This window comes from Trachypithecus francoisi, unplaced genomic scaffold (genome assembly GCF_009764315.1).
Source record: "Trachypithecus francoisi isolate TF-2019V2 unplaced genomic scaffold, Tfra_2.0 Lachesis_group0, whole genome shotgun sequence".
Taxonomy (NCBI): domain Eukaryota; kingdom Metazoa; phylum Chordata; class Mammalia; order Primates; family Cercopithecidae; genus Trachypithecus; species Trachypithecus francoisi.
Window position 1 is genome coordinate 53,895,003 of NW_022681453.1, and position 26,718 is coordinate 53,921,720.

Sequence of the window (26,718 nt, forward strand, 5' to 3'; positions counted from 1 at the left end):
TTGCCGAGTCTGTCCTGGCCCTGGGTATTCACTCTGAAGAGCGTTTATTTGAATCAGGTTTTGACATATTTGGTCTCTATTCTATGTAGGCTCAAAATGAACAATACAAGGAGATTCATTTTGTTCATCCATAGTTTCTAAACCGGAGGGGGTGTAGCTCAGTGGTAGAGCGCGTGCTTAGCATAGTTTCTAAACCTTTGGTAGTGGAAATGGTTTACTTGTGTAAAGAAAGTTAACAATACTAACAAAACTAATGGTAAAACACAGGGTGTTTGGATCCCAAGAAAACAGGAGTTTACTGTGGCCAGATGTCAGACTGACTGCACATAATCATTAGCTATAATTAACAATGCTTCCTCTGAAGACTGGGCTTCTGCTAAGATATATATATATATATATATATATTTTTTTTTTTTTTTTTTTTTTTTGAGACAGAGTTTTGCTCTGTCTCCCAGGCTGGAGTGCAGTGGTGCGATGTCAGCTCACTGCATCCTCCGCCTCCTGGGTTTAAGCAATTCTCTGCCTCAGCCTCCTGAGTAGCTGGGATTATAGGTGCCCACCACCACGCCCGGCTAATTTTTTTTTGTATTTTTAGTAGAGACAGGGTTTCACCACTTTGGCCAGGCTGATCTTGAACTCCTGACCTCGTGATCCACCCGCCTCAGCCTCCCAAAGTACTGGGATTGCAGGCGTGGGCCACTGTGCCCGGCCAAGATTTTATATATTATCAGTAGCTTGGGGTTTCCCCCTTTCTCTGACTTTCATTACTAAAGTCACCAAAAGGAACATTTACAACATTTTAAAAATAACAAGTTGCCCAGCATACTCCTATTTCCTCTAGTTTCAAACATAAAGGGGAACCCAGCCCAGACAAGAACAAGCCTTGCTGCATGCCTGCCAGCTCTTGCATCCTCCTTTTTATTCTGAGAGGTGCCAGCTCCAAACAAAGTTACAAGGTTAAGTGCAATGCCAAGTTCCTGACACAGCTAATCCCTGCTCAGTCTTCAAAAAATAGAGGTCTGTAATTCCTTTTTGAACATGCCTTCGAAGTGGAGGTCTTTGGCCATGAGCTCTTCTTCGACATCATCTAGTGCCCACTGGTGATCCGTCAGCTCCAAAGCTTCCCACTCTGTCTGTAATGGAAGAGAACACCCGGCAGGAAGAGGGAATTGTTACTGACAGCTGCGGCTAACCTTCAGTGACCACTTACTCTAGGCCAAAAGCTGGAGTGCGCTATCCACATGTATAAGCTCATTCAATCCTACAGGGGAAATGCTGCTACCCCCATCCTCCCCTCCCCCTCTTCGTGCCACCCCTCAATTTATAGATAAGGAGACTAAGGCTAAGAGGTCAAATAATTTGTTCAAGGCCACTGGCACTCGGAGCTAATGGAGCTGAGATTTAAATTTTGGTCTAACTGCAAAGTCCCCAGCGCTTAACCTGTCTATCAGCTCACGCTCACCAAGCACCTTTGTGCCCCACAGTACTCTTGAGGGATGTACAATAGACAAATTAGTGCTGATTTTCAGCTCTTTAATCAAGGGACTTGTCATATGGTTTAAATGGTGCATGGTCCACAATGCTTTGACATAAATGGCTGGGGTATTTTCAGTGGGCCTAAGAACACTTACTCCTTCCTTATGTCCAGATACACAATGGCACTTCATTACAGTTTGTGGGGAGTCCAGTAATTTTTAATCACTGGAATAAAGACTTTGATGGTGTGAACTAAAAAATGGTTTTGGCATATAATCATTTAGACGTAAACTAGTAATAGGTTGAGCAGAAATAAATTTGCAGAATTTTCCAAGAAATTACATTTCTCAAATATTCTATTAATCTGACTACTTTGCCTTAAATTAGTGAGTGTCTAAAAAATGCTTTATGAGGTGGGTGCAGTGGCACACATCTACAGTCCCAGCTACTCTGGAGGCTGAGGCTAAGGATAGCTTGAGTACAGGAGGTTGAGACTGCCCTGGACAACCTATCTTTAGATGAGCCTAGAGATAGTAAGACCTCGTCTTTAAAAATAAATTAAAAAAAAAAAAAAAAGCTTGCGAGGTGTGGTAGCTCACGCCTGTAATCCCAGCACTTTGGAACTCCCATCACTTGAGGATGGGAGTTCAAGACCAGCCTGGGCAACATAGTAAGATCCCATCTCTATACAAAATTAGTTGGGTGTGGTGGTGTGTGCCTGTAGTACTGGCTCCTCATGCACCAGTACTGAGGCTGAGGTGGGTGGAATGCTTAAGTCCAGGAGCTCAAGGCTGCAGTGAGCTAGGATTATACCACTGCACTCCAGCCTGGGTGACACAGTGAGACCCCAGATAGATAGACAGATAGATAGATAGATAGATAAAGTAAGCTTATTTAATGTGAAATACAAATGTTCGCTCATGAGTGGGTTTTTGAGATATAATTTACATGTCATAAAATTTACCCCTTTAATGTGTACAATTTAGTGATTTTTAGTATATTCGTTGTGTAACCACCACCACTAATATCTATATAATATCTAATAATAATTTTGTTATTATCTAATAACAAAAAGAAACCACATACCAAACAGTACACAGTTCCCATTATTCACCTCCCACAACCTCTGGCAACTACTACTTTATCTTCCATATCTTTTTTCACTTATTCTGGGCATATGTGGCCTTTTGTTATTTTCTTTCACTTAGCCTGTTTTCAGGGTTCTTCCCTGTTTAACATGATTCAGTATTCCACTCTTATTTATAGCTGAATAACACTCCATTGTATATATTCTACTGTATATACAACATACATTATATTCAAAAATATTCCATTGTTTATCCTTTCATTAGATGATGGGTATTTGGATTATGTCTACTTTTTGATTATTATGAATCATGCTCTGAACACATTCTCACATAAGTTTCTGTGTGGACATATGTTTTCAGTTCTCTTGAGTATTTACTTAAGAGTAAAACTGCTGGGTCATACAGTAATTATGTTTTAACTGTTTGAGGAATGGTGGAAAAACTGTTTTCCAAAGTGGCTGCACCATCATCAACAATAGGGTTCCAGTTTCTCCACATTCTTGCCAACATTTGTTATTGTTCATCTTTTTTTATTATAACCATCTGAGTGGGCACGAAGTGGTATCTCACTGTTTTTTTTGTTGTTGTTGTTTTGAGATGGAGTCTCGCTCTATCACCCAGGCTGGAGTGCAGTGGCACGATCTCGGCTTACTGGAACTTCCGCCTCCTGTGTTTAAGTGATTCTCCTGCCTCAGCCTCCTGAGTAACTGGGACTACAGGCACCTGCCACCACGCCAGGCTAATTTTTGTATTTTTAGTAGAGACGGGGTTTCACCATATTGACCAGGCTGATCTCAAACTCCTGACCTTGTGATCCGCCCACCTCGGCCTCCCAAAGTGCTGGGATTACAGGCGTGAGCCACAGTGCCTGGCCCTCTCACTGTTTTTTAGTTGTTTATTTTTTGAGACAGAGTGATCTCACTCTGTAGCCCAGGGTGGAGTGCAATGGTGCCATCTTGGCTCATTGTAACCCCTGCATCTGCAATGGTGCGATCTCCGCTCACTGCAATCTCTGCCTCCCGGGTTCAAGCGATTCTCATGCCTCAGCCTCCTGAGTGGCTGGGATTACAGGGGCGTGCCACCACGCCCAGCTAATTTTTGTATTTTTAGTAGAGACGGCATTTCATCATGTTGGCCAGGCTGGTCTCAAGCTCCTGACCTCAAATGATCTGCCTGTCTCGGACTCCCAAAGTGCTGGGATTACAGGTGAAAGCCACTGTGCCCAGCCACATTTATTTTTTTATTGTGGTAAAATATATGTAACATAACATACACCATTTTAACCATTTTAGATATAAAATTCAGTGGCATTAATGACATTCACAATGTATACCCATGTCTACTATCGTTTCCAAAGTTTTATGTCTCCTTAAACAGAAAATGCGCACAGTAAGCAACTACTCCCCACTGCCCCCATCCCATCCTCAGTCACCTCTAACCTACTTCCTTGTCTCTGTGAATTTTCCTATTCCAAATATTTTATATAAGTAAGATCATGCAATATTAAAGATTTGGGTCTTTGACCCATTTGATTTCTTTTTTCTTTTTGAGACAGGGTCTCGCTGTCACCCAAGTTGGTGTGCAGTGGCACAATCATAGCTCACTGCAGCCTCAAACTCCTCAGCTCAAGTGGTGCCCCCATCTATAGGCATGCACCACCACATCTAAGCTAACTTGAACCTAATTTTTTTTTTTCTTCTGCACTACCCATGCCTGTGGAACCATTTAGACTTAACTTTTGTACATGGTGTGAAATAGGTGCCCAGCTTCATTCTTTTGCATGTAGATATCCTTTTCCCAGCACCATTCATTGAATGGACACTATTCTTTCCCCACTGAATAGTCTCGGTACCCTCTTTGAAAGTCAATTGATGATAAATAGATGTGTTTATTTCTGAACTCTCCATTTTATTCCATTGACCTATATCTCTCTTTATGCCAGTTTTTATTTCTGTGCAGTTTTGATTACTACAGCTTTGTAATAGGCTTTAAAACCACAGCATCTAAGTTCTCCAATTTTGCCAACATTTTTGCCTATTTTGATTCCCTTGAATTTCCATGTGAACTTCAGGAGCAGCTTGTCAATTTCTGCAAGAAAGGCAGGTAAGATTTTGATAGTGATTGTGTTCAATCTGTGGATAAATTTGGAGAGTACTGCCATCTTAATAATATTAAGTCTTCCAATCTATGAACATGGATGTCTTTCCATTTATTTAAGTCTTTCATTTCTTTCAGCAATGTTTTGTAATTTTTCAGCATATCAGTTTAAATCTAACAAAAGGCCATTTCTTTTTTTTTTTGAGATGAAGTCTCGCTCTGTCACCAGGCTGGAGTCTAGTGGTGCAATCTTGGCTCACTGCAACCTCCACCTCTCAGGTTCAAGTGATTCTCCTGCCTCAGCCTCCCAAGTAGCTGGAACTATAGGCATGCGCCACCATGTCCAGCCAATTTTTATATTTTTAGTAGAGATGGGGTTTCACCATGTTGGCCAGGATGGTCTCGATCTCTCCACCTCGTGATCTGCCCGCCTCAGCCTCCCAAAGTGCTGGGATTACAGGCGTTAGCCACCATGCCCGGCCAAGGCCATTTCTTTTGTTAGATTTGCTTCTAAATATTTTATTCCTTTTGATACTATTATGAATAAAATTGTTTTACTTTCATTTCCAATTCTTCATTACCAGTATATAGAAGCACAATCGATTTTTGTATGTTGAACTTATTTATTAGCTCTGTTAGTTTTCTTGTGGATTGTTTAGGATGACCTATATACAACACCATGCCATTTGCAAACAGAGATAGTTTTACTTCCTTTCTAATCTGAATGACTTTTTATTTCTTTTTCTTGCCTAACTGCCCTGGCTAGTACATCCTGGACAATGCTGAATAGAAGTGGCAAGAACAGACATCCTTGTCTTGTTCTTGATCTTGAAGGGAAAGCTTTCAGTCTTTCACCATTGAGTATGATGTTAGCTGTGGGTCTGTCACAGATGCCCTTTATCAGGCTGAGAAACTTCTCTATTTGTTTTTGAGACAGAATCTTGGTCTGTCATCCAGGCTGGAGTGCAGTGGCACAATCTCAGCTCACTGCAGCCTCCGCATCCTGGGTTCCAGCGATTCTCCTGCCTCAGCCTTCTGGGTAGCTGGGATTATAGGCACATGCCTCCGTGCCCAGCTCATTTTTGTTTTGTTTCTTTCTTTTTTTTTTTTGAGATGGAGTTTTGCTTTTGTTACCCAGGCTGGAGTGCAATGGTGCAATCTCAGCTCACTGCAAACTCTGCCTCCTGAGTTCAAGCAATTCTCCTGTCTCAGCCTCCCAAGTAACTGGGATTACAGGTGCCCACCACCACGCCCAGTAAATTTTCTTTTGTATCTTTAGTAGAAAACGGGTTTTACCATGTTGGCCAGGCTGGTCTTGAACTCCTGAACTCAGCTGATACACTTGCCTTGGCCTCCCAAAGTGCTGGGATTACAGGTGTGAGTCACCACACCTGGCCCATTTTTGTATTTTTAATAGAGACAGGGTTTCACCATGTTGTCCAGGCTGGTGTCAAACTCCTGACTTCAGGTGACCCGCCGGCCTCGGCCTCCCAAAGTGCTGGGATTACAGGTGTGAGCCACTGTCCCTGGCCGGAACTTCCCTTCTCTTTCTAGTTTTTATCATGAAACACAGTGAGATTTTGTTCCACAAAAATCATGCTAAATTATGCAAATTCTAGAACCTTTTTGTGAAAACGCTCTTAGTATTGATTTTTTTTTTTTTTTTTTTTTTTTTTTTTGAGGCGGAGTCTCGCTCTGTCGCCCAGACTGGAGTGCAGTGGCGCAACCTCGGCTCACTGCAAGCTCCGCCTCCCGGGTTCACGCCATTCTCCTGCCTCAGCCTCCCGAGTAGCTGGGACTACAGGCGCCCGCCACCTCGCCCGGCTAGTTTTTTGTATTTTTAGTAGAGACGGGGTTTCACCATGTTAGCCAGGATGGTCTCGATCTCCTGACCTCGTGATCCGCCCGTCTCGGCCTCCCAAAGTGCTGGGATTACAGGCTTGAGCCACCGCGCCTGGCCTGATTTTTTTTTTTTTTGAGACAGAGTCTCGCTCTGTTGCCCAGGCTGGAGTGCAGTGGCGCAATCCCAGCTCACTGCAACCTCCGCCTCCTGGGTTCAAGCAATTCTCTTGCCTCAGCCTCCTGAGTAGCTGGGATTACAGGTGCCTGCCACCACGTCCAGCTAATTTTTTTTTGTATTTTTAGTAGAGACGGGGTTTCCCCAGGTTGGTCAGACTGGTCTTGAACCCCTGACCTCGTGATCCACCCGCCTTGGCCTCCCAAAGTGTTGGGATTACAGGCGTGAGCCACCGCGCCCAGCCAGTATTAATTTTTTTTAATGCAATTTATATCTGATATCTATGGGGTTCAAAAACGTTCAAATTATTCTAAATGTTTACCTAGCACCTCTGATTGGATTATTTTACGGCATCATTGATAGTGTGGATTAAATTCTGGTGAGCATTTAAAAACTGGTAAAAGTACTAAGAATTTCCAATTTACTCAATAGATGATTCTGTCTCAGGAAAAAGAGACGTGTAAACTATGTTTTTGCTAAGTTTAAATTAAAACGATGGAACCACACAACACTCCCTGCAAGGAAGCTATTTTTAAAATAGCTCTTGATAACACCTTTCAGAGCATTGCTGCGGCTTTGAATGGTGAATGGAGTGTACCTTGAAAGCTTTGTTTGTGTCTGCGGGCATGGCCATGGCTGCTCCCGTCATCTGCTCCTGCATCATTCGTGATTGGTCAGCGGCTGTAGCATAAGACACACGTACATGAGTGCCAGGACTCAGCAAGCACCCCAGGGGAAGAATGTGCTTAGATTAGAGAACTGGACTATAGCCTCACGACTGGCCCTGTCACCCACTAGCTATGTGACTCTAGGAAAGTCACTTTGTGTCTCCTGAAAAATGGGGATAGTAACAGCAAAAAAGAGATCACTAAAGGAAGCTCTAAACTTCATTTCAAATTTCAACAATAACAGGCACCAGTTACTGAGCAACTACTGTACGCCAAGTACTTTACTAAGTGGTTTGCATATTCTACCTCATCTGTTCCTAATAACCCTGCAAGTTAACTAATAAAGTCCTTATTTACAGATAAGCAAATAGAGAATTTGAAGTTAAGTAACTTGTTAAGTAACTTTTCTGAGGTCCCGGCCAGTAAACAAGAGAGCAAGGATTAGTACTGGCAAGGGCTCTAGTCAATGAAATGACTGACGCCGGGCGCGGTGGCTCAAGCCTGTAATCCCAGCACTTTGGGAGGCCGAGACGGGCGGATCACGAGGTCAGGAGATCGAGACCCTCCTGGCTAATACAGTGAAACCCCGTCTCTACTAAAAATACAAAAACTAGCCGGGCGAGGTGGCGGGCGCCTGTAGTCCCAGCTACTCGGGAGGCTGAGGCAGGAGAATGGCGTAAACCCGGGAGGCGGAGCTTGCAGTGAGCTGAGATCCGGCCACTGCACTCCAGCCTGGGCGACAGAGCGAGACTCCGCCTCAAAAAAAAAAAAAAAAAAAAAAAAAAAAAAAAGAAATGACTGACAAACCAGGCCTTCTTTAAGCTTTAGGTTCACAGGCTTACACTGCTGGTGCTGGATCCCTCACATGATGGTATCAGATTCTGGGGAATCAAATACTGTCCCAGTCATTGCCAGAGAGAATTGAGATCTTCAGTTTGACCCCTGGAATTTTTAAGAGTCTTTCAGAATACCTCAGAAACTGAAGGAAGGAAACATTTTATTTGACTATGGTAACAAACAGCATAACCTACAAGACTTTTCTGGCTCTAACATGGATGATTCATCTATGGAAGTATTTGGTTAGTAAACCTGACATGCTTCTTACCATTATCCTGGCCCAGAATCAGAGAGTAAATGCTCCGAAGCCCAAATACATTGAGGAAGTACCAGGATGCAGAACTCACCCTGGCAAAGTAAAAGGAAAATGGTGTGGTTAGTTATTATATCAGAGAGTAATGCAGTTCCCACTTCCCTACCACCCAAAGTTGTTCAGTGGTTGTAAAGAAGTCACCTTGGATGGGCTATATTCATCCAAAGCACAACCACAGAAGAAATACAAGTTGTTAAAGCAGTCTAAACAATACAGAACTATATTTTAAAAACTCCAAAGACGACTCCCATTCTGAATTCCATTCCTGAGAGGAAATCACAAGTGTTGGTGTGTTCCATACCTTTTTTTTTTGAGACGGAGTCTCGCTCTGTCACCCAGACTGGAGTGCAGTGGCACAATCTCGGCTCACTGCAACCTCTGCCACTGGGGTTCAAGAGATTCTCCTGCTTCAACCTCCTGAGTAGCTTGGACTACAGGCACACACCACCATGCCTGGCTAATTTTTGTATGTTTAGTAGAGACGGGGTCTCACCATGTTGGCCAAGCTGATGTCGAACTCCTGACCTCAAGTGACCTGCCCACCTCAGCTTCCCAAAGTGCTAGGATTACAGGCGTGAGCCACTGGGTGTGTTCCGTACTTACAAGAAGGGATGAGAGGTGGATTTCAGAAAACATAGTACCGAGGACTATAGCTACTGGGAGAGCCATTCCAAGTTTTGAACTATATCACTGAGGCTTCCTTTAGCTTATGTTTCCTACTCAACCTCCATAAAATAAATAGGCTTGCATATAGTAAAAGCTAAAACCAAAAGTGAGTATGGAAAATGATAAACGGAAAGATCCATAGTCATTCCAACAAGTGGGTCACATAAGGGCAAGAGTCTACTCTGGTTACTCCATAGGCTGCAGGTAAGTAAATGGCCTGTCGGAATACAATGTTGCTGATCTCACCACAGTGGTAATTGTACACTTGGGTTCCAGTCTCCCTTCTGTCCGTGGTATCATTTTAGTCACATGCCTCTCTGGATGCTGAGAAAAGATGAATAAGCTTTTCTCCAACCCGTGAAGTTTTTGTTTAGCCTAAGGAGACCGGAAGGTAAAAGTTGAATAGGCTCATGCTACTCATATAATGCACAGCTTTTCTTCTCTAGCAGAATTGTGCATGGCCCAGACTTCCCAGCCACTGGCCTGTCCTGCTCCTCCCACACATCCTAGAGGGCTCTGCTCAAACCAAGTAGTCAAGATGACCACTAGTAATCCCCATTTTGTCCATTATTCTTTTTCTCTGTTTTATGCCAGTCTTCGGGAAGCCACAGGCAAGAGTCTGGAGAGGCCACGTGAAGCAGCATTACTAGGTTCCAGGTACTGTAGCAGTAATTTCCTAAGAGCTTTTCAGATTTTAAGTTGTCTTATTCTGTCATTCAAAAAAAAATAGTGGTATTCAGAAGGAGAAATCTCTTTTTAAAAATTATAAAGAGTGGTAAATAACACATGGGTGCTGGATTTGGACAGACTGTCGTCAAATGTCAATTCCTACATAGGTTTCATAGGTTGCTATGAGGGTAAAATATGGAAAATGCTAAGCACAGTGACTAGAACTAATGAAAACTATTATCATTAATAGTAATGTACTTTGGAAAAAAAAATAATACAAACTTCCACTCTCATAAGCTCCAGGTATTACTAAAAATGATTGCATGGCCAGAACTCCTGGCTTAAACTTTTAACTTTCTGGGGGTTGATACATCCACCCCTGCATTTTTAAGCCCCCAATTGTGACAGAAAAGAGATGACACATTTTTTCCTTTTGCTAGACTTATGTAAAAGTTGCCATAAACCACCTATGACATTTTGAGTGGCGTTTCAAAGAAGAATAAAAAAAAAACTTTTGGCCGGGCGTGGTGGCTCACGTCTGTAATCCCAGTACTATGGGAGGCCGAGGCAGGTGGATCACTTGAGGTCAGTAGTTTGAGACCAGCCTGGCCAACATGGTGAAACACCGTCCCCACGAAAAATACAAAAATTACCCGGATGTGGTGGTGCATGCCTGTAATCCCAGGTACTCGGGAGGCTGAGGCAGGAGAATCACTTGAACCCAGGAGGCAGAGGTTGCAGTGATATCGCACCACTGTACTCCAGGCTGGATGACAAAGTGAGACTCAGTCTTGGAAAAAAAAAAAAAAAACCTTTAAAAACCGATTCCAATGAAGTACGCAAATTAGAAATCCTCAACTTTTTTTTTGTCTGAGATGGAGTCTCACTCTGTTGACCAGGCTGGAGTGCAGTGGCGCGATCTCAGCTCACTGCAAGCTCCGCCTCCTGGGTTCATGCCATTCCCCTGCCTCAGCCTCCTGAGTAGCTGGGACTACAGGCATCAGTCACCATGCCCAGCTAACTTTCTGTATTTTTCATAGAGACAGGATTTCACCATGTTAGCCAGGATGGTCTTGATCTGACCTTGTGATCCGCCCGACTTGGCCTCCCAAAGTGTTGGGATTACAGGTGTGAGCCACCGTACTCAGCCAGAAATCCTCATCTTTAAGGGGCACTGGTTATAGATTTTGGTTTGTGTGATTTTTGTTTACTTTTTTTTTTTTTCAGAGTTTCACTCTGTTGCCCAGGCTGGAGTGCAGTGGCCGATCTCCCCTCACTGTAAGCTCCGCCCACTGCAAACTCCGCCTCCCAGATTCACACCATTCTCTTGCCTCAGCCTCCTGAGTAGCTGGGACTACAGGCACCCACCATCATGTCCGGCTAATTTTTTGTATTTTTTTTTTTTTTGAGACGGAGTCTGCCTCTGTTGCCCAGGCTGGAGTGCAGTGGCCGGATCTCAGCTCACTGCAAGCTCCGCCTCCCGGGTTTACGCCATTCTCCTGCCTCAGCCTCCTGAGTAGCTGGGACTACAGGCGCCCGCCACCTCGCCTGGCTAGTTTTTTGTATTTTTTTTTTGGAAAGACGGGGTTTCACTGTGTTAGCCAGGATGGTCTCGATCTCCTGGCCTCGTGATCCGCCCGTCTCGGCCTCCCAAAGTGCTGGGATTACAGGCTTGAGCCACCGCGCCCGGCTTTTCTCTTTTTTTGAAACGGAGTCTTGCTCTGTCGCCTGGGCTGGAGTGCAGTGGCCGGATCTCAGCTCACTGCAAGCTCCGCCTCCCGGGTTCACGCCATTCTCCTGCCTCAGCCTCCCGAGTAGCTGGGACTACAGGCGCCCGCCACGTCGCACGGCTAGTTTTTTTTTTTTTTTTGTATTTTTAGTAGAGACGGGGTTTCACCATGTTAGCCAGGATGGTCTCGATCTCCTGACCTCGTGATCCGCCCGTCTCGGCCTCCCAAAGTGCTGGGATTACAGGCTTGAGCCACCGCGCCCGGCCGGTTTCACCATGTTAACCAGGATGGTCTAGATCTCCTGACTTCGTGATCTGCCCGCCTCCGTTTCCCAAAGTGCTGGGATTACAGGCGTGAGCCACTGCACCCCACCTGTTTTCGTTTTTTTGAGACAGGGTCTTACTCTGTTGCCCAGGCTGGTCTCAAACTCCTGGGCTCAAGTGATCCTCCCACCCTGGCCTCCCAAAGTGTGGTTTGTATTTTTACTAAACAAAAGAAAGTTCTTACCAGGATGCATCTAATGTGAGTAGCTCGATTCCTTGCTGTAACATAGGCTTAAAACGGAGGGTCAGTGGAAATGGGACCTTGGCTGCAGAGAAGAAAAAGTTCACAACCACTCTGAGCTGTTTTATTTTTAGAATAAGTGTGAATCTTTCCCAGAGGAGGTGGGAACTCTGTGCCACATAGCTTTTGGAAAACGACTTCCACAAGGAAATCTGTGGCAATTTCTGAAGAAAAGACAGTCAAAATGCTACTCTGCTCTAGTTTCCCTCAATAATACTTGCTTCTAGCTTACTGAAGAAGCAGAGACTCAAACTGAGCTGTGACCTGAAATTTGGAAAAAACTTGCACCAATCTGTTAAACTCTAAGTGGAATACAGAAGCATAGAACTATGTTACTAAGAAACCAAATGGATCAAAATCAAATCAACTTATAAACAAATAGAAAACTCACCCTAACACCTAGCAAATGAAGTCAAAATAGAAATATGCTTCCCTTTATCCTGCTCAACTAGAATACCATATTAGTTTTGGAAGCAAGCTAGCAAGTCACTTGCTTGAATCTAATCTGGCTAAAAAGCATCCACATCATGAACTTAGGAACATTTTTGGGCAAAAGCCATAAAAGTCATCACATAGTAAATTTTTTGTTCAAAGACTATAATCAGTTTACACAAGAAAACATATGACCTATGATATTAGTGTCTCAGTGGTACTTGAATTTCTCTGGGTAACATGAAGTCGACTGGGTCTGTAACTTACTTGTGACAAAGCCTGAGAATGTCATGTTGATCCATCCACCAATAAGAATCATAGGGAGTACATTTGTTACATTCCCTTTCATCATGTCTGTCAGCATAGTAGGATCTAAGACAAAAGCACAAATAAGAAACCACTAAGTTTTACCTCTGTTGCCAGGGACTTCCTCCTGATTTTCTGTAAATTTTTTTTTTTTTTTTTTTTTTTTTTTTGAGACGGAGTCTTGCTCTGTCCCCCGGGCTGGAGTGCAGTGGCCGGATCTCAGCTCACTGCAAGCTCCGCCTCCCGGGTTCCCGCCATTCTCCTGCCTCAGCCTCCTGAGTAGCTGGGACTATAGGCGCCCGCCACCTCGCCCGGCTAGTTTTTTGTATTTTTAGTAGAGACGGGGTTTCACCGTGTTAGCCAGGATGGTCTCGATCTCCTGACCTCGTGATTCGCCCGTCTAGGCCTCCCACAGTGCTGGGATTACAGGCTTGAGCCACCGCACCCGGCCTTTTTTTTTTTTTTTTTAAGACAGAGTCTCACTCTGGGGCCCAGGCTGGAGTGCAGTGGCATGATCTCAGCTCACTGCGAGCTCCGCCTCCTGGGTTCACCCCATTCTCCTGCCTCAGCCTCCCGAGTAGATGGGACTATAGGCACCTGCCACCACGCCCAGCTAATTTTTTGTATTTTTAGTAGAGACGGAGTTTCACCATGTTAGCCAGGATGTTCTCAATCTCCTGACCTCGTGGTCCACCCACCTCGGCCTCCCAAAAGTGCTGGGATTACAGGCGTAAGCCATTGCATCTGGCCCCGATTTTCTGTAAATTTTTAACGTACTTGATAATTAAAATAAGTTTATTGTAAAAAAAAAATCAAATGACATAAAAATGTATGATGTAGACAGTTCTTTTAAGCCCATTCTCTAAACACTTAACTATTTGTTGTATATCCTTCCATCTTTCTCTCTACATACACACATTACAAATTTTATGTATTTGTGTGTGTATATATATACACACACACATACACACACACACAAAACAGAGATACTATGCTACTACGCTTATTTTTAGTAATATATTGTGGATTGTATTTCCACACTGAATAGCTTCCTCTCAATATTTCCTTTTTTTTTTTTTTTTTTGAGATGGAGTCTTGCTCTGTTGCCCAGGCTGGGGTGCAGTGGCACGATCTCAGCTCACTGCAAGCTCCGCCTCGTGGGTTCATGTCATTCTCCTGCCTCAGCCTCCCAAGAAGCTGGGACTACAGGCGCCCACCACCACGCCCAGCTAGTTTTTTGTATTTTTAGTAGAGATGGGGTTTCACCATGTTAGCCATGATGGTGTCGATCTCCTGACCTCGTGTGATCTGCCCACTTTGGCCTCCCAAAGTGCTGGGATTACAGGGGTGAGCCACTGTGCTGGGCATTTTTGTTTGTTTATTTTGTTTTGCTTTTTGAGACATAGTCTCACTCTATCGCCCAGGCTGGAGTGCAGTGGCATGATCTCAGCTTACTGCAACCTCCGCCTCCCAGGTTCAAGTGAATCTCTTGCCTCAGTCTCCTAACTAGCTGGGATTACAGGCACACACCACCATGCCCAGTTAATTCTGTATTTTTAGTAGAGACGGGGTTTCACCAGACCAGGCTGGTCTTGAACTCCTGACTGACCTCAAGTGATCTGCCTGCCCTGGCCTCCCAAAGTGCTGGGATTACAGGTGTCAGTCACCGTACCCAGTCTCAATATTTTTAATGTCTGCATAGGATTTCACAGTGTGGTCACACCAATCACTTTTGAGTAGACCTATGGATTGTTTCCATTGTTTTTGCCAATAAATGATAAATGATGCTGCCGACAATTATCTTGCACATACATCTGCATGTTTTTGTGTTTCTGTAAGAGAACTTCTTAGAATTTCTAGGAAGTTCTAATAGAACCCCCTTCCTAGATGGTGGCAGGCACCTGTATTCCCAGCTACTCGAGAGGCTGAGGCAGGAGAATGGCGTGAACCCAGGAAGCAGAGCCTGCATTGAGCCGAGATCACCACCACTGCACTCCAGCCTGGGTGAGAGAATGAGACTCCCATCTCAAAAAAAAAAAAAAAAGATATCTTGTTTTAATTGGTATTCCATGGATTATTAGTGAGGTCAAGTAACTTCTCATATATTTAATGGTCTTTTGTTTCTTGTAAATTTTATTTAAAACTTGTTAAAAAATGAACTCCATACAACCTTAGTCACTCTTAAAAAAAAATTAATTATAATACCTTCCCTATGGGTTTAAAATAGCTGGCTATCTCACCTAAAGAAGTGAGTAGTACTAAAATGAGAGGAGAGTCAACACAAAACAACAAATTACTTTGTTTTCCTTTTTTTTTTTATTTTTATTTTTTGGAGACAGAGTCTTGCTCTATCACCAGGCTGGAGTGCAGTGATGGGACTTCGGCTCACTGCAACCTCCACCTCCTGGGTTCAAGCAATTCTCCTGACTCAGCCTGCGAAGTAGCTGGGACTATAGGCACCTGCCACCATGCCAGGCTAACTTTTGTATTTTTAGTAGAGACCGGGTTTCACCATGTAAACCAGGCTGGTCTCGAACTCCTGACCTCAGGCAATCCACCTGCCTTGGCCTCCCAAAATGCAAGGATTACAGGCATGAGCCACCATACTTGGCCTGTTTTACTTTTAACATGCTGTATTTTTCACATGACTGGGATCAGTGGAAGTAGAAAATGTTAGAGCCAAAACTGTAGGGTAGACCAAACAATCACATCTAACAACAAAATGGCACGTCTCGGAAGTAGCGCACTCTTCCTCATTTAGGCAGAAGCTGGGCAGCCATCTGTCGAAAGGGGATCCAGGCACTGGGTGAGAGCCAGGCTGGAATGCTTTTCCAACTGTGCTCCCTAGAACCCTGGGTCCTGAGAACAGCAATAAGGAGAGACCCAGGGACAACAGCTGTGGCCTCCCCACTCCATCAGCTGACAACTATTTTTTTTAATATACTTTATACATTAGGGTTCTCAGAAAATCTAACTGAAAAAGAGAATTCCACTTCCATAGATCCCTGTACTAGATGATTTCCAAGGTCTAAGATTACTATCTTCTGCAATTTAACATTTAAACAAAATGACACCCTCCCTGCCCTCTCTCCCACCCACCACACCCCACTCAATGACCTATGTTAAAAATCTTCCTTAAAGATGAGTGAAAGGAATAAACATACCAGTCATAGGAGAAGGCGGCACTACCTTCCGTTTAGTTTTTTTGAAAAATCCATCCTCTGGGTTGTTGAAGTAATATTTTCGTGTCAAGAAAGACTAGTAAGAAAAAAAAAAAAAAGCATTTTAAGTCTAAGAACTATGACACAGCAGATGGTCAAATTACTCCCCAGGGACTTAGTCAGACGACCTTTAGGATATGCTGTTCTGCTTAGAGCTCTCAGCCTACTTGGCAGGCGACCTGACACTTTAGACACTTTAGCTGAGTCACATTTAAAAACAACTTCCTAAGAAAGGTGAGGTCACCATGACAGCAAACACCACCAGGCCACAGCTTAATTACTAAGTTGCCAACCTTCAGCTTTCCCCAAAGTCCCCTTATAAAACATTCAGATATCTACTGCCCAACAGTGAATGGTCGAGCTTTTTAATGAAAGATAAATGAGTACCTGTTTGGGAATGTATTTTCCATTTTCCCTGAGGACTCTGCTTCGAATTAGGACTTGACTGAAAAATACAACCAACACAATGAGATTTTTAAAAGTGAAACACTAGAAGAAAATCGGAGAGTCAAGTAGAACAACTATTTAAACACAAGAGAGGGCCTATTTGGCAACAGCTCTGTGTGGAAACTTTCCAAAATACAAGTATCTTTGAAACCACCATAAACATATTTAACCTAACAATTAGGTTTTCAGAAAAGTATTTTTCAGAAGTGACTATGTTTCTGAACAAATAAATATTTCAGAGGAAGGTACATTTGGGACATTACATCCAGCTTTTGCTTATTTGATAATAAGCTAGGAAGACGCCTTCTCTGAGTGAAAAGAATAGCTGGACACTGCTCAGGAGATCTGGGGTCAGGACAAAGGGAGAAGAGTGAGGATAAAAGAAGGAATTTCTTATTACCTACAGAGAAATGAGAACAGGCCTTGAGAGGGTTGCTATCTGATGGACAAACAGAAATTCTACCTGGGAGTCAGACTGTTAGAAAGCTCTCAGTAAACATTTATTGAATAAATAAATGAAATTACTAGGGGAACTTAAATTAACTATTAGAGCCGTAGTTCATCATCAAATATTGTGCTAGGCCGGGTGTGGTGGCTCACGCCTCTAATCCCAGCACTTTGGAAGGCAAAGGCAGGTGGATCACTTATGCCCAGGAGTGTGAGACCAGCCTGGGCAACACAGCAAGACCCTGTCTCTAAAAAAAAAAAAAAAAAAAAAAAAAAAAAGAAATACAGAAATTAGCCAGGCTGGTGGCACGTGCCTGTAGTCCCAGCTACTCAGGAGGCTGAGGTAGAAGGCTCACCTGAGCCCCAGAGGCAGAGGTTGCAATGAGCTGAGATGAGATGGTGCCACTGCTCTGCAGCCTGGGGAACAGTTAAGACCCTACTTCCAAAAAAAAAAAAAAGAATATCGTGGTATGCAACAAATGAGTGTTGCTAAGACGCAAATGACAAATAAAACAGAGATCAAAATATTAATTTTTTCTAGGTACTCAAAAGTTCATTAAAGGAGGAAGAGATGAAAAGGCCCTTAAAGTAATGGAAATCTTCTTGAAACGTGAAAACAAATTATGGACAGAAATGAACATAATAAAACCTGTGCTTGGTAGGGGCTGGGCATGGTGGCTCACATCTATAATCCCAGCACTTTGGGAGGCCGAGACAGGCGGATCACGAGGTCAGGAGTTTGAGAGCAGCCTTGCCAACATGGTGAAACCCTGTCTCTACTAAAAATACAAAAATTAGCCAGGTGTGCTGGTCTGTGCCTGTAATCCCAGCTACTCGGGAGGCTGAGGCAGGAGAATCACTTGAACCTGGAACATGGGGGGGTGCAGTGAGCGTAGTCGACGCCATTGTACTCCAGCCTGGGGCGGGACTCCATCTCAAAACACAAACAAACAAAAAAACTGTGTTTGGCTTTCTCTCTCTACTCAATACAAACCACTTGTTCTAAGCAGTCAGTACCGCTGGGGTCTCCCTTTTCACACTACACATATTCTAGCTTCTCCACATGCTGGGAATGTTCCAGTGCCCTTTCCTTTCCAAGTTCTACACCATCATGCCTTAACACCTTTTTCAAACCTCAGCACCTCCACAAAGCTTTTCCCAATGTTTGGGGCCCTCATGGAATTCTCTCCACTTTCCTCCTGAGCTCATTATGCTATAAAGTTCTCTACTTTATCTACAGGGCTACAGAGGCAACATGTAATACATTCTGCTCCCTGGGTGCTAAAGATACTCAAAGTGTAGTCAATGTTCCAATGCTGGTCTGTGATAAGCACAGACATTGAGAGTAAGGATTTAGAGACTTTTATAATAATTTGACATTGTCACAACATCCAAATACATGATCAAAATATTTTATAAAAGTATTAGCCTACGAGAGATTAGAAATTTAAAAAACAAAAAACCCCAAAACTGGTCCTTCACCATTGACAGTCTAAGAAGCACTGGATCTAGAGTAATTGGTAAAAACTTAAGCTCTGGAGTTGAACACATGGGTTCAATCCCATCTCTGCCACTTATTAGCCATGGGATCTTGGGCAAGTCACTTAAATTCCCTAAGTCTCTATTCATATTCTGTACAAGGGTAGATTTATTCTTTCATTGAACAAATATTTCTTGAACTTCTAAGTGCCAGGTGACCTGAAGAACGGTGATCGAAATACACGTATCTTATGACGGTCAAAGTCTAGTGAGGGAGAAAAACATTAACCAAATAACCAGAGGAATAAATGTGAAATTCAATTATCGTGTCCTAGGAAGAGAGATGGATGGTATTGGAGGAGTGCATAAGCGGGAGGTGATGGAGTCTGGGAAGTCAAGATCTGAGAGATGGGTTTGCTGAGGATGTAGGATTAAGCTGGACTCTTCGGGATGAGTGAGGATTACCTTGGCAAAGTGCTGGTGTAAACAAAATGGGCAAAAGCCTCATAGAAGTAAACACTCTGCCTCTGAGGACCTGAGCAAAGGCCATATGACTGGGAGAAGGAGAAGTACAGAAAATGTGGTGAAAACAAGACTTCAGAGGTATGCAAGAGCCAGAATATACAAAATCATCTGGTCCCACTGCTTTTTTTTTTTTTTTTTTGAGACAGAGTCTTGCTCTGTCACCCAGGCTGGAGTGTAGTGGTGTGATCTCAGCTCACTGCATCCTCCACCTCCTGGGTTCAAGTGATTCTCCTGCCTTGTCCTCCCGAGTAGCTAGGGTTACAGGCACGCACCACCACACCCACCTAATTCATGTATTTTTAGTAGAGATGGGGTTTCACCATGTTGGCCAGGCTGGTCTCGAATTCCTGACATCAGATGATCTGCCTGTCTCGGCCTCTCAAAATGCTAGGATTACAGGCATGAAAAACCGTGCCCAGCCAGGTCCCACTGTATTTTATCATTGTCTTAAGAGCAAAAGGAAACTAATGAAGGATTTTTTTTTTTTGAGACAGGGTCTTACTTTGTTGTCCAGGCTGGAGTGCAATGGTACAATCTTGGCTCATGACAACCTTGACCTCCGGGGCTCAAGTGATCCTCCCATCTTAGCTTCCTGGGTAGCTAGGGCTACAGGCACACACCATGACACCTGGCAAACTTTTGTGTGTGTGTTTTTTTTTGTAGAGACGGGGTATCACTATGTTGCCCAGGCTGGTCTCTAACTCCTGGACTCCAGTAATCCATCTGCCTCAGCCTCCCAAAGTGCTGGGATTACAGGTGTGAGCCACCACACCCAGCCAAGTGGAGAATGTTAGGCTGAGTTCTTCATATATATGATCTTTTTTTTTTTTTGAGATGGAATCTCGCTCTGTCGCCCAAGCTGGAGTGCAGTGGCCGGATTTCAGCTCACTGCAAGCTCCGCCTCCCGGGTTCACGCCATTCTCCTGCCTCAGCCTCCCGAGTAGCTGGGACTACAGGCGCCTGCCACCTCGCCCAGCTAGTTTTTTTTGTATTTTTTAGTAGAGACAGGGTTTCACCGTGTTAGCCACGATGGTCTCGATCTCCTGGCCTCGTGATCCGCCCACCTCGGCCTCCCAAAGTGCTGGGATTACAGGCTTGAGCCGCCACGCCCAGCCCATATATATGATCTTATATGACTCTACCTGGTACATCCTAGGCACTAGATTAACAATGTCTACTATTTTTCCCTTTGCATATTTTATCACTTGAACAGAAGCTCTGAGAGCAGGGTTGTGACCTTGTCTTACACTGTACCCAATAGCATGCGGCAGAGTACAAGGCACATGGTAGGCCATCAAAAACCTTGTTCACAGCCAGGCGTGGTGGCTCTCGCCTGTAATCTCAATACTTCGGGAAGCTGAGGCGGGAGGATCGCTTGAGCCCTGGAGTTCGAGACCAGCCTAGGCAGCATAATGAGACCACTGTCTCCACAAAAAAATTTAAACATTAGCCAGGTGCAGTGGTGTGTGCCTGTAGTCCCAGCTACTCAGGAGGCTGAGGTGGGAGGATCACTTGACCCCAGGAGATCGAGGCTGAAGTGAGCCATGATCGCACCACTGTGATTGCAGCCTCAATCACTGCAGCCTCGACCTCTTTGGTCCACCCTGGGTGACAAAGCAAGACCCTGTCTCCAGAAAAATCAACGAGAAAACACTTATTCAGTCTACGATAACTCAAGACTTTCCCAGGCAGTGTAATCAAGAGGAATTCATCTAGATCTCCTACATTTACACTGCTGAACAATTTTGTAGAAATGAAGTTGAGTATCGTCACCCTGATGTATTTCAAGACCTAAATAAGCAATCGTAAATTATCCTGTATTTTCTAAACACTTGCTTTCTTAAGCTGAGATAAATAGCTATGTTCTCTGAAGTTAGAAAATTCTACAAGAAATTTTTAATTTTGTATTTTTATTTTCATGAATATCTAAAAATAAGTCTCTGTACTGTTATAAAGATAAAGCTTTGTAATTTGCAACTGAAGAACATCTTCTATTTATTTTGTTTTTTGCAGAAACAGGGTCTTACTATGTTGCCAGGTTGGTCTCAAATTCCTAGGCTCAAGGGATCCTCCCATCTCAGCCTCCCAAAGTGCTGGGATTATAGATATAAGCCATTGCACCAGGCCTGAAAGATATTTTCTTAGAATAAAACTTTAAAATCAGTACTTCTCAAACCAGAGTTCCACATTCTGAAGAATCAGTGTTTCTTCCTTTCCAAAAAGTCAGTAGAATATTTGTCAAGTCTGAGAACCATTTTTTACACATACTGTATCCCCAAACCTAGTCTAATATATTTTATTCATGTATTTTACAGCTTTCGCTTAAAACCTGTTAAAAAAAATTTTTTTTTTTTTGAGACATTGTCTCATCTCGCTCTGCCACCCAGGCTGGAGTACAGTGGCGTGATCTCGGCTCACTGAAACCTCTGCCTTCTTGGTTCAAGCGATTCTCCTGCCTCAGCCTGCAGAGAGCTGAGACTACAGGCGTGCATCACCACGCCCAGCTAATTTTTGTATTTTTAGGAGAGATGGGGTTTCGCCGTGCTGGCCAGCCTTGTCTCGAACTCCTGACCTCATGTGATCCACCTGTCTCGGTCTCCCAAAGTGCTGAGATTACAGGCTTGAGCCACCATGCCTGGTGCGAATGGAAATGTTCTTTTTTTGAGACATAGTCTTGCTATGTCGCCTAGGCTGGAGTGCAGTGGCACAATCTCGGCTCACTGCAACATATGCCTCCCAGTTCAAGCGATTCTCCTGCCTCAGCCTCCCGAGTAGCTGGGATTACAGGCGCATCCCACCATGCCCGGGTAATTTTTTGTATTTCTAGTAGAGACAGGTTTCACTGTATTAGCCAGGATGGTCTCAATCTCTTGACCTCGTGATCTGCCTGCCTCTGCCTCCTAAAGTGCTGGAATTACAGGCGTGAGCCACCGTGCCTGGCTGCTAATGGGCATTTATAGCATATTTAGAAAAATGTTTTATACCGCTGGGCACAGTGGTGCATGCCTATAATTCCAGCATTTTGGAAGGCTGAGATGGAAGGATCACTTGGACCAGGAGTTTGAGACCAGCTTGGGCAACAGAGGAGACCCCATCTTTGCAAAAAATTTAAAGATTAGCTGAGCGTGGTGGTACACGCTTATAGTCCCAGCTACTGGAGAGGCTGAGGGGGGAGGATCACTTGAGCCTGAGATGTTGAGGTTGCAGTAAGCCTTGACTGTGCCAGTGCTCTCCAGCCTGGGGGACACAGCAAGACTTGTCTCTTAAAAAAAAAAGTTTTACAACTAAAACACACCTTTTTCTTGGACTTAGGCTGGTTCAGAGTGTACAGCATTTTACAGAAGTCAAATGATGACTTGATGAGGCTGAGCCACTCCATGTAAGAGCCGGTATAATCCAGCTACCTCACTTAAGGGATGCAGCAATTATGAGCAGAGACATTGAGTTTTCTCTAGAGCGGTGGTTGGTTCCTCATGGGGGTGGTACTGCCCTCTAGGGGTACGTGTGGTAATCTGTGGATTTTTTTTTTTTTTTTTTTTTTTTTGAGACGGAGTCTTCCTGTCACCCAGGCTGGAGTGCAGTGCCAAGATCTCGGCTCTCTGTAATCTCCAGTCCTTAGGTTCATGTGATTCTCCTGCCTCAGCCTCCCGAGTAGTTGGGATTACAGGCACACGCCACCACACCCGGCTAATTTTTGTATTTTTAGTAGAGATGGGGTTTCACCATGTTGGCCAGGCTGGTCTCGAACCCCTGACCTTAAAAGATCTGCCCACCTCAGCCTCCCAAAGTGCTGGGATTACAAGCATGTGCCACTGTGCCCGGCTGTTACATTCCTTGTTACGGAAATGTTCTTGGCTGGGTGTGATGGCTCACACTTCGTCTCTACTAAAATACAAAAATTAGCTGGGCACGGTGGCGCATGCCTGTAATTGCAGACACTCAAGAGGCTGAGGCAGGAGAATCACTTCAGCTGGGGAGGCAGAGGTTTCAGTGAGCCAAGATTGTGCCACTGCATTCCAGCCTGGGCAACAGAGTGAGACTGGTCTCCAAAAAAAAACTAACTGTGAATTTCATTTTGGGGTTACAAAAGAGAGCTTCGGATCTGATATAATTCAGAACCATTGCTCTAATAGTGAACCATGGGCAGAAAATCGTGGTAGAGAATCTACGACAGCAGGAATCATGGTTCAAGAGGGTTTAAACTGGGAGTGAGACTGATCTGAGTTCAAGTACAGGCACAATATTTCCCTACTTTGGTTACTTTGGGAAGACTACTTAACTTTTCCAGGATCCCTTTTCTTCAATTGTAAAAATGTATTTAGGAGTATCTGCCTTAGCGCTAATTTAAGGCTAAAATAAGAAAAATTTATGTGCCAAAAAATGCTAAATGTCTGAGTTTTCTCTACTTTGTATTTTTTTTCTTTTTTTTGAGACGGAGTCTTGCTCTGTCGCCCAGTGGCGCCATCTCAGCTCACTGCAAGGGCCGCCTCCCGGGTTCACGCCATTCTCCTGCCTCAGCCTCCCAAGTAGCTGGGATTACAGGCACCTGCCACCACGCCCGGCTAATTTTTTTGTATTTTTAGTAGAGTCCGGGTTTCACCGTGTTAGCCAGGATTGTCTCAATCTCCTGACCTCGTGATCCACCTGCCTCGGCCTCCCAAAGTGCTGGGATTACAGATGTGAGCCACTGCACCCGGCCCACTTTGCATTTTTCTACAGCCTTTCTTTCTGTGATAAACAGACTTTTTTTTTTTTTTTTTTTTGAGATGGAGTCCTCCTATGTCACCAGGCCGGACTGCAGTGGCGTGATCACGGCTCACTGCAACCTCCGCCTCCTGGGTTCAAGTGATTCTCCTCCCTCAGCCTCCCGAGTAGCTGGGACTACAGGCACGTGCCAGCACGCCCAGCTAATTTTTGTATTTTTAGTTAAGACAGGGTTTCACCATGTTGGCCAGGATGGTCTTGATCTCTTGACCTTGTGATCTGCCTGCCTTGGCCTCTCAAAGTGTTGGGATTACAGGCGTGAGCCACCACACTCAAGCAGTAAGTTGACTTTTTTTTTTTTTTTTGAGACAGAGTCTTACTCTGTCATCCAGGCTGGAGTGCAGTGGCATGATCTCAGTTCACTGCAAGCTCTTGCCTCCTGGGTTCAAGGAATTCTACTGCCTCAGTCTCCTGAGTAGCTGGGACGACAGGCGCCCAGCATACCACGCCCAGCTAATTTTTTGTATTTTCAGTAGAAACATCCTAGCCAGGATGTTCTCAATCTCCTGAACTTATGATCCACCCACCTCTGCCTCCCAAAGTGCTGGGATTACAGGGGTGAGCCACCACAACACCCAGCCAGTAAGTTGACTTCTTAAGGTTCACTCCAGGGTGGGGTGCTGGCTCTGGTCAGTTCTAAAAGTAATGCTACAGAAAGATAGTGATCGCTGTGGTATAGTGGAAAAAGCCCAAGACCAGAAGGCTTGGTGTGAAGTCCTGAATGTCACCATGTGTGACCGTGGAACTTGTTAAAGCTTCAGTTTCTATAAAATGAGACAACAATAAGTACCTCATAGAGTTGTTTCGAGTTGTAAATAAGTTAATGAATACAAGTGCTTCGCATAGTGCCTGATAGAGTAAATGGTTACTATTCTTCTTGGCATAATTGGGAAATGTTACAGCAGTGCTTCCTAAATAAACTTCAGTCATTCTCATGCCATGGGTCAGAATTTTTGTCTAGCACTTGTATCATTACATATTTAATACTTTTTATATATCAACTTTTTCCCCATCTATATGATTTTAAAGGAATCTTTAAATTACTAGCAAATGGAAATACAGTATTGTCACAAAAAAGAAAGTAACTTAAAATAAGTACAGTAGAAACAAAACAACATTATTAAATTTTAACTAGATACTATTACCTATGGAAAGTTCTTAGCCTGAGGCTTACTCTCTTTATTAAAACAAGAAATTAATGTGAGAGGGGGGTGCTAAAGATATAGTAGCACTTACCTGAGATGATTTCTGAACGTAATCAGAACTGACTGAAAATTGCTTGTTTTTCTAAGAGACAATGTCTCCTTACGTTGCCCAGGCTGGTCTCCAACAATCCTCCTGCCTCAGCATCCCAAGTAGCTGGGAGAAAACTATTACTTTAATATGAAGGGGTACATGTCTAGATAACCATCTAAAATCATCTCAAATTCCTGTCTCTGTATATAAATATTGCAATGAGGGGCTGGGCGTGATGGCTCACAACTGTAATCCCAGCACTTTGGGAGGCCAAGGCAGGTGGATCACCTGAGGTCAAGAGTTCGAGAACAGCCTGGCCAAGATGGTGAAACCCTGTCTCTACAAAATACAAAAATTAGTCGGGTGTAGTGGTGTGGGCCTGTAATCCCAGCTACTCAGGAGGCTGAGGCAGGAGAATCGCTTGAACCTGGGAGACGGAGGTTGCAGCGAGCTGAGATAACGCCACCGCACTCCAGCCCGGGCCACGAGAGCGAAACTCTGTCTCAAAAATAAGTAAATATGTAGATAAATAAATAAATACTGCAATGAAATATGTGAAGAAGTTGCCTCCACTCTAGGGTGGAAATGATAACTACAATTCCTTACATCTCTAACAGCAGTTTTACAGACTGCAAAGAGCTTTGGTACTTAGCATCTCAGCTTACAGTCCCGCCAGGTCCGACTCCTGGTACAGTAATTTGGTAGAATGCAGATTATCACACTCACTTGACTGGATGTTACAAAGACTAAAAGCAGTAACGCACCTGGCACTCTTCTCAACGAAAGGGTAGGATGGGATAGTTCATAGGTAAACCCATCGAAGGTTGGCGACTAACGTAAAGGATTAACAGCACCGTTTTTTTCAAAACTCAATACGTCCTAGATCCTGTGCTAAGGGCTTTACAGACATCATCTAATTTGATTCCTACCTGTCTACGAAGCAGGTACTGTTATCATCCCCATTTCACAGAGGACAAAAGTGAAACACAGAGATAACGGGTAAGGTCATCCTGCCAGTGGGGACGCGACGTGAACCTAGGCAAATTGACACAACTCCTGCACTTTCTTGCCCAAGGTCACGGCGGTGTGAGGTAGGCAGGAGAAGGGAGGGCGCTGACCTGTCAGATACTTGTTCCTGGGTGAGCTTCTTGTCGCTCTGCAGCAGGATGGACACGTAGTGGCGGATCATGCCTACGAAGAAAGTGATGATAACGATGGGTAGAACCACCCAGAGGCGGATGTTAGAGTCGAGCAACAGTTCTGGCCCTGCCATCTTCACTGAAAGCTGGCTCCCAGTCGGGAATGGGCGAGCTTCTCTTCTCCAGGGCGCAGTTGCTTCTCTTCGACTTCGCCTCCGGGCCTTCTCACGACCCTTTGCCCCGGGATCCCAGCACTATCCTGCACCGGAAAGGCCAGCTTACTGCCTTCAGCTGGACTGCCCGGCCTTACACTTCCGGCGCGAAAGTTGACGTCACGACGTGGCGCGCCTCGGTGGCGTCAGAGCAGCGTCGGGCCTGGCGGGAAAATGGAAAACTACCCGCGGCGGGCCTTCGCCGTGGCTCACCCTTGTAATCCCAGCAGTTTGGGAGGCCGAGGCGGGCGGATCAGGAGGTCAGGAGATCGAGACCATCCTGGCTAACACGGCGAAACCCGTCTCTACTAAAAATACAAAAAAATTAGCCGGGCGAGGTGGCAGGCGCCTGTAGTCCCAGCTACTCGGGAGGCTGAGGCAGGAG

The 26,718-nt window shown here is 44.4% G+C and overlaps 1 protein-coding gene across 1 annotated transcript; it reads right to left on the reverse strand.

Moving 5' to 3' along the window:
- Nucleotides 1-887: 887 nt before the first annotated feature.
- On the reverse strand, nt 888-26,714 carry EMC3 (ER membrane protein complex subunit 3). The gene is made up of 8 exons (XM_033210644.1): nt 26,101-26,714; nt 16,472-16,529; nt 16,028-16,121; nt 12,825-12,929; nt 12,069-12,150; nt 8,452-8,531; nt 7,277-7,359; nt 888-1,133 (listed from the first exon to the last, which is right to left on the reverse strand). Exons 1-8 carry the CDS (start codon nt 26,253-26,255, stop codon nt 1,005-1,007), a joined length of 786 nt encoding a protein of 261 aa, XP_033066535.1. The 5' UTR covers nt 26,256-26,714; the 3' UTR covers nt 888-1,004.
- Between the last annotated feature and the right edge of the window lie 4 nt (nt 26,715-26,718).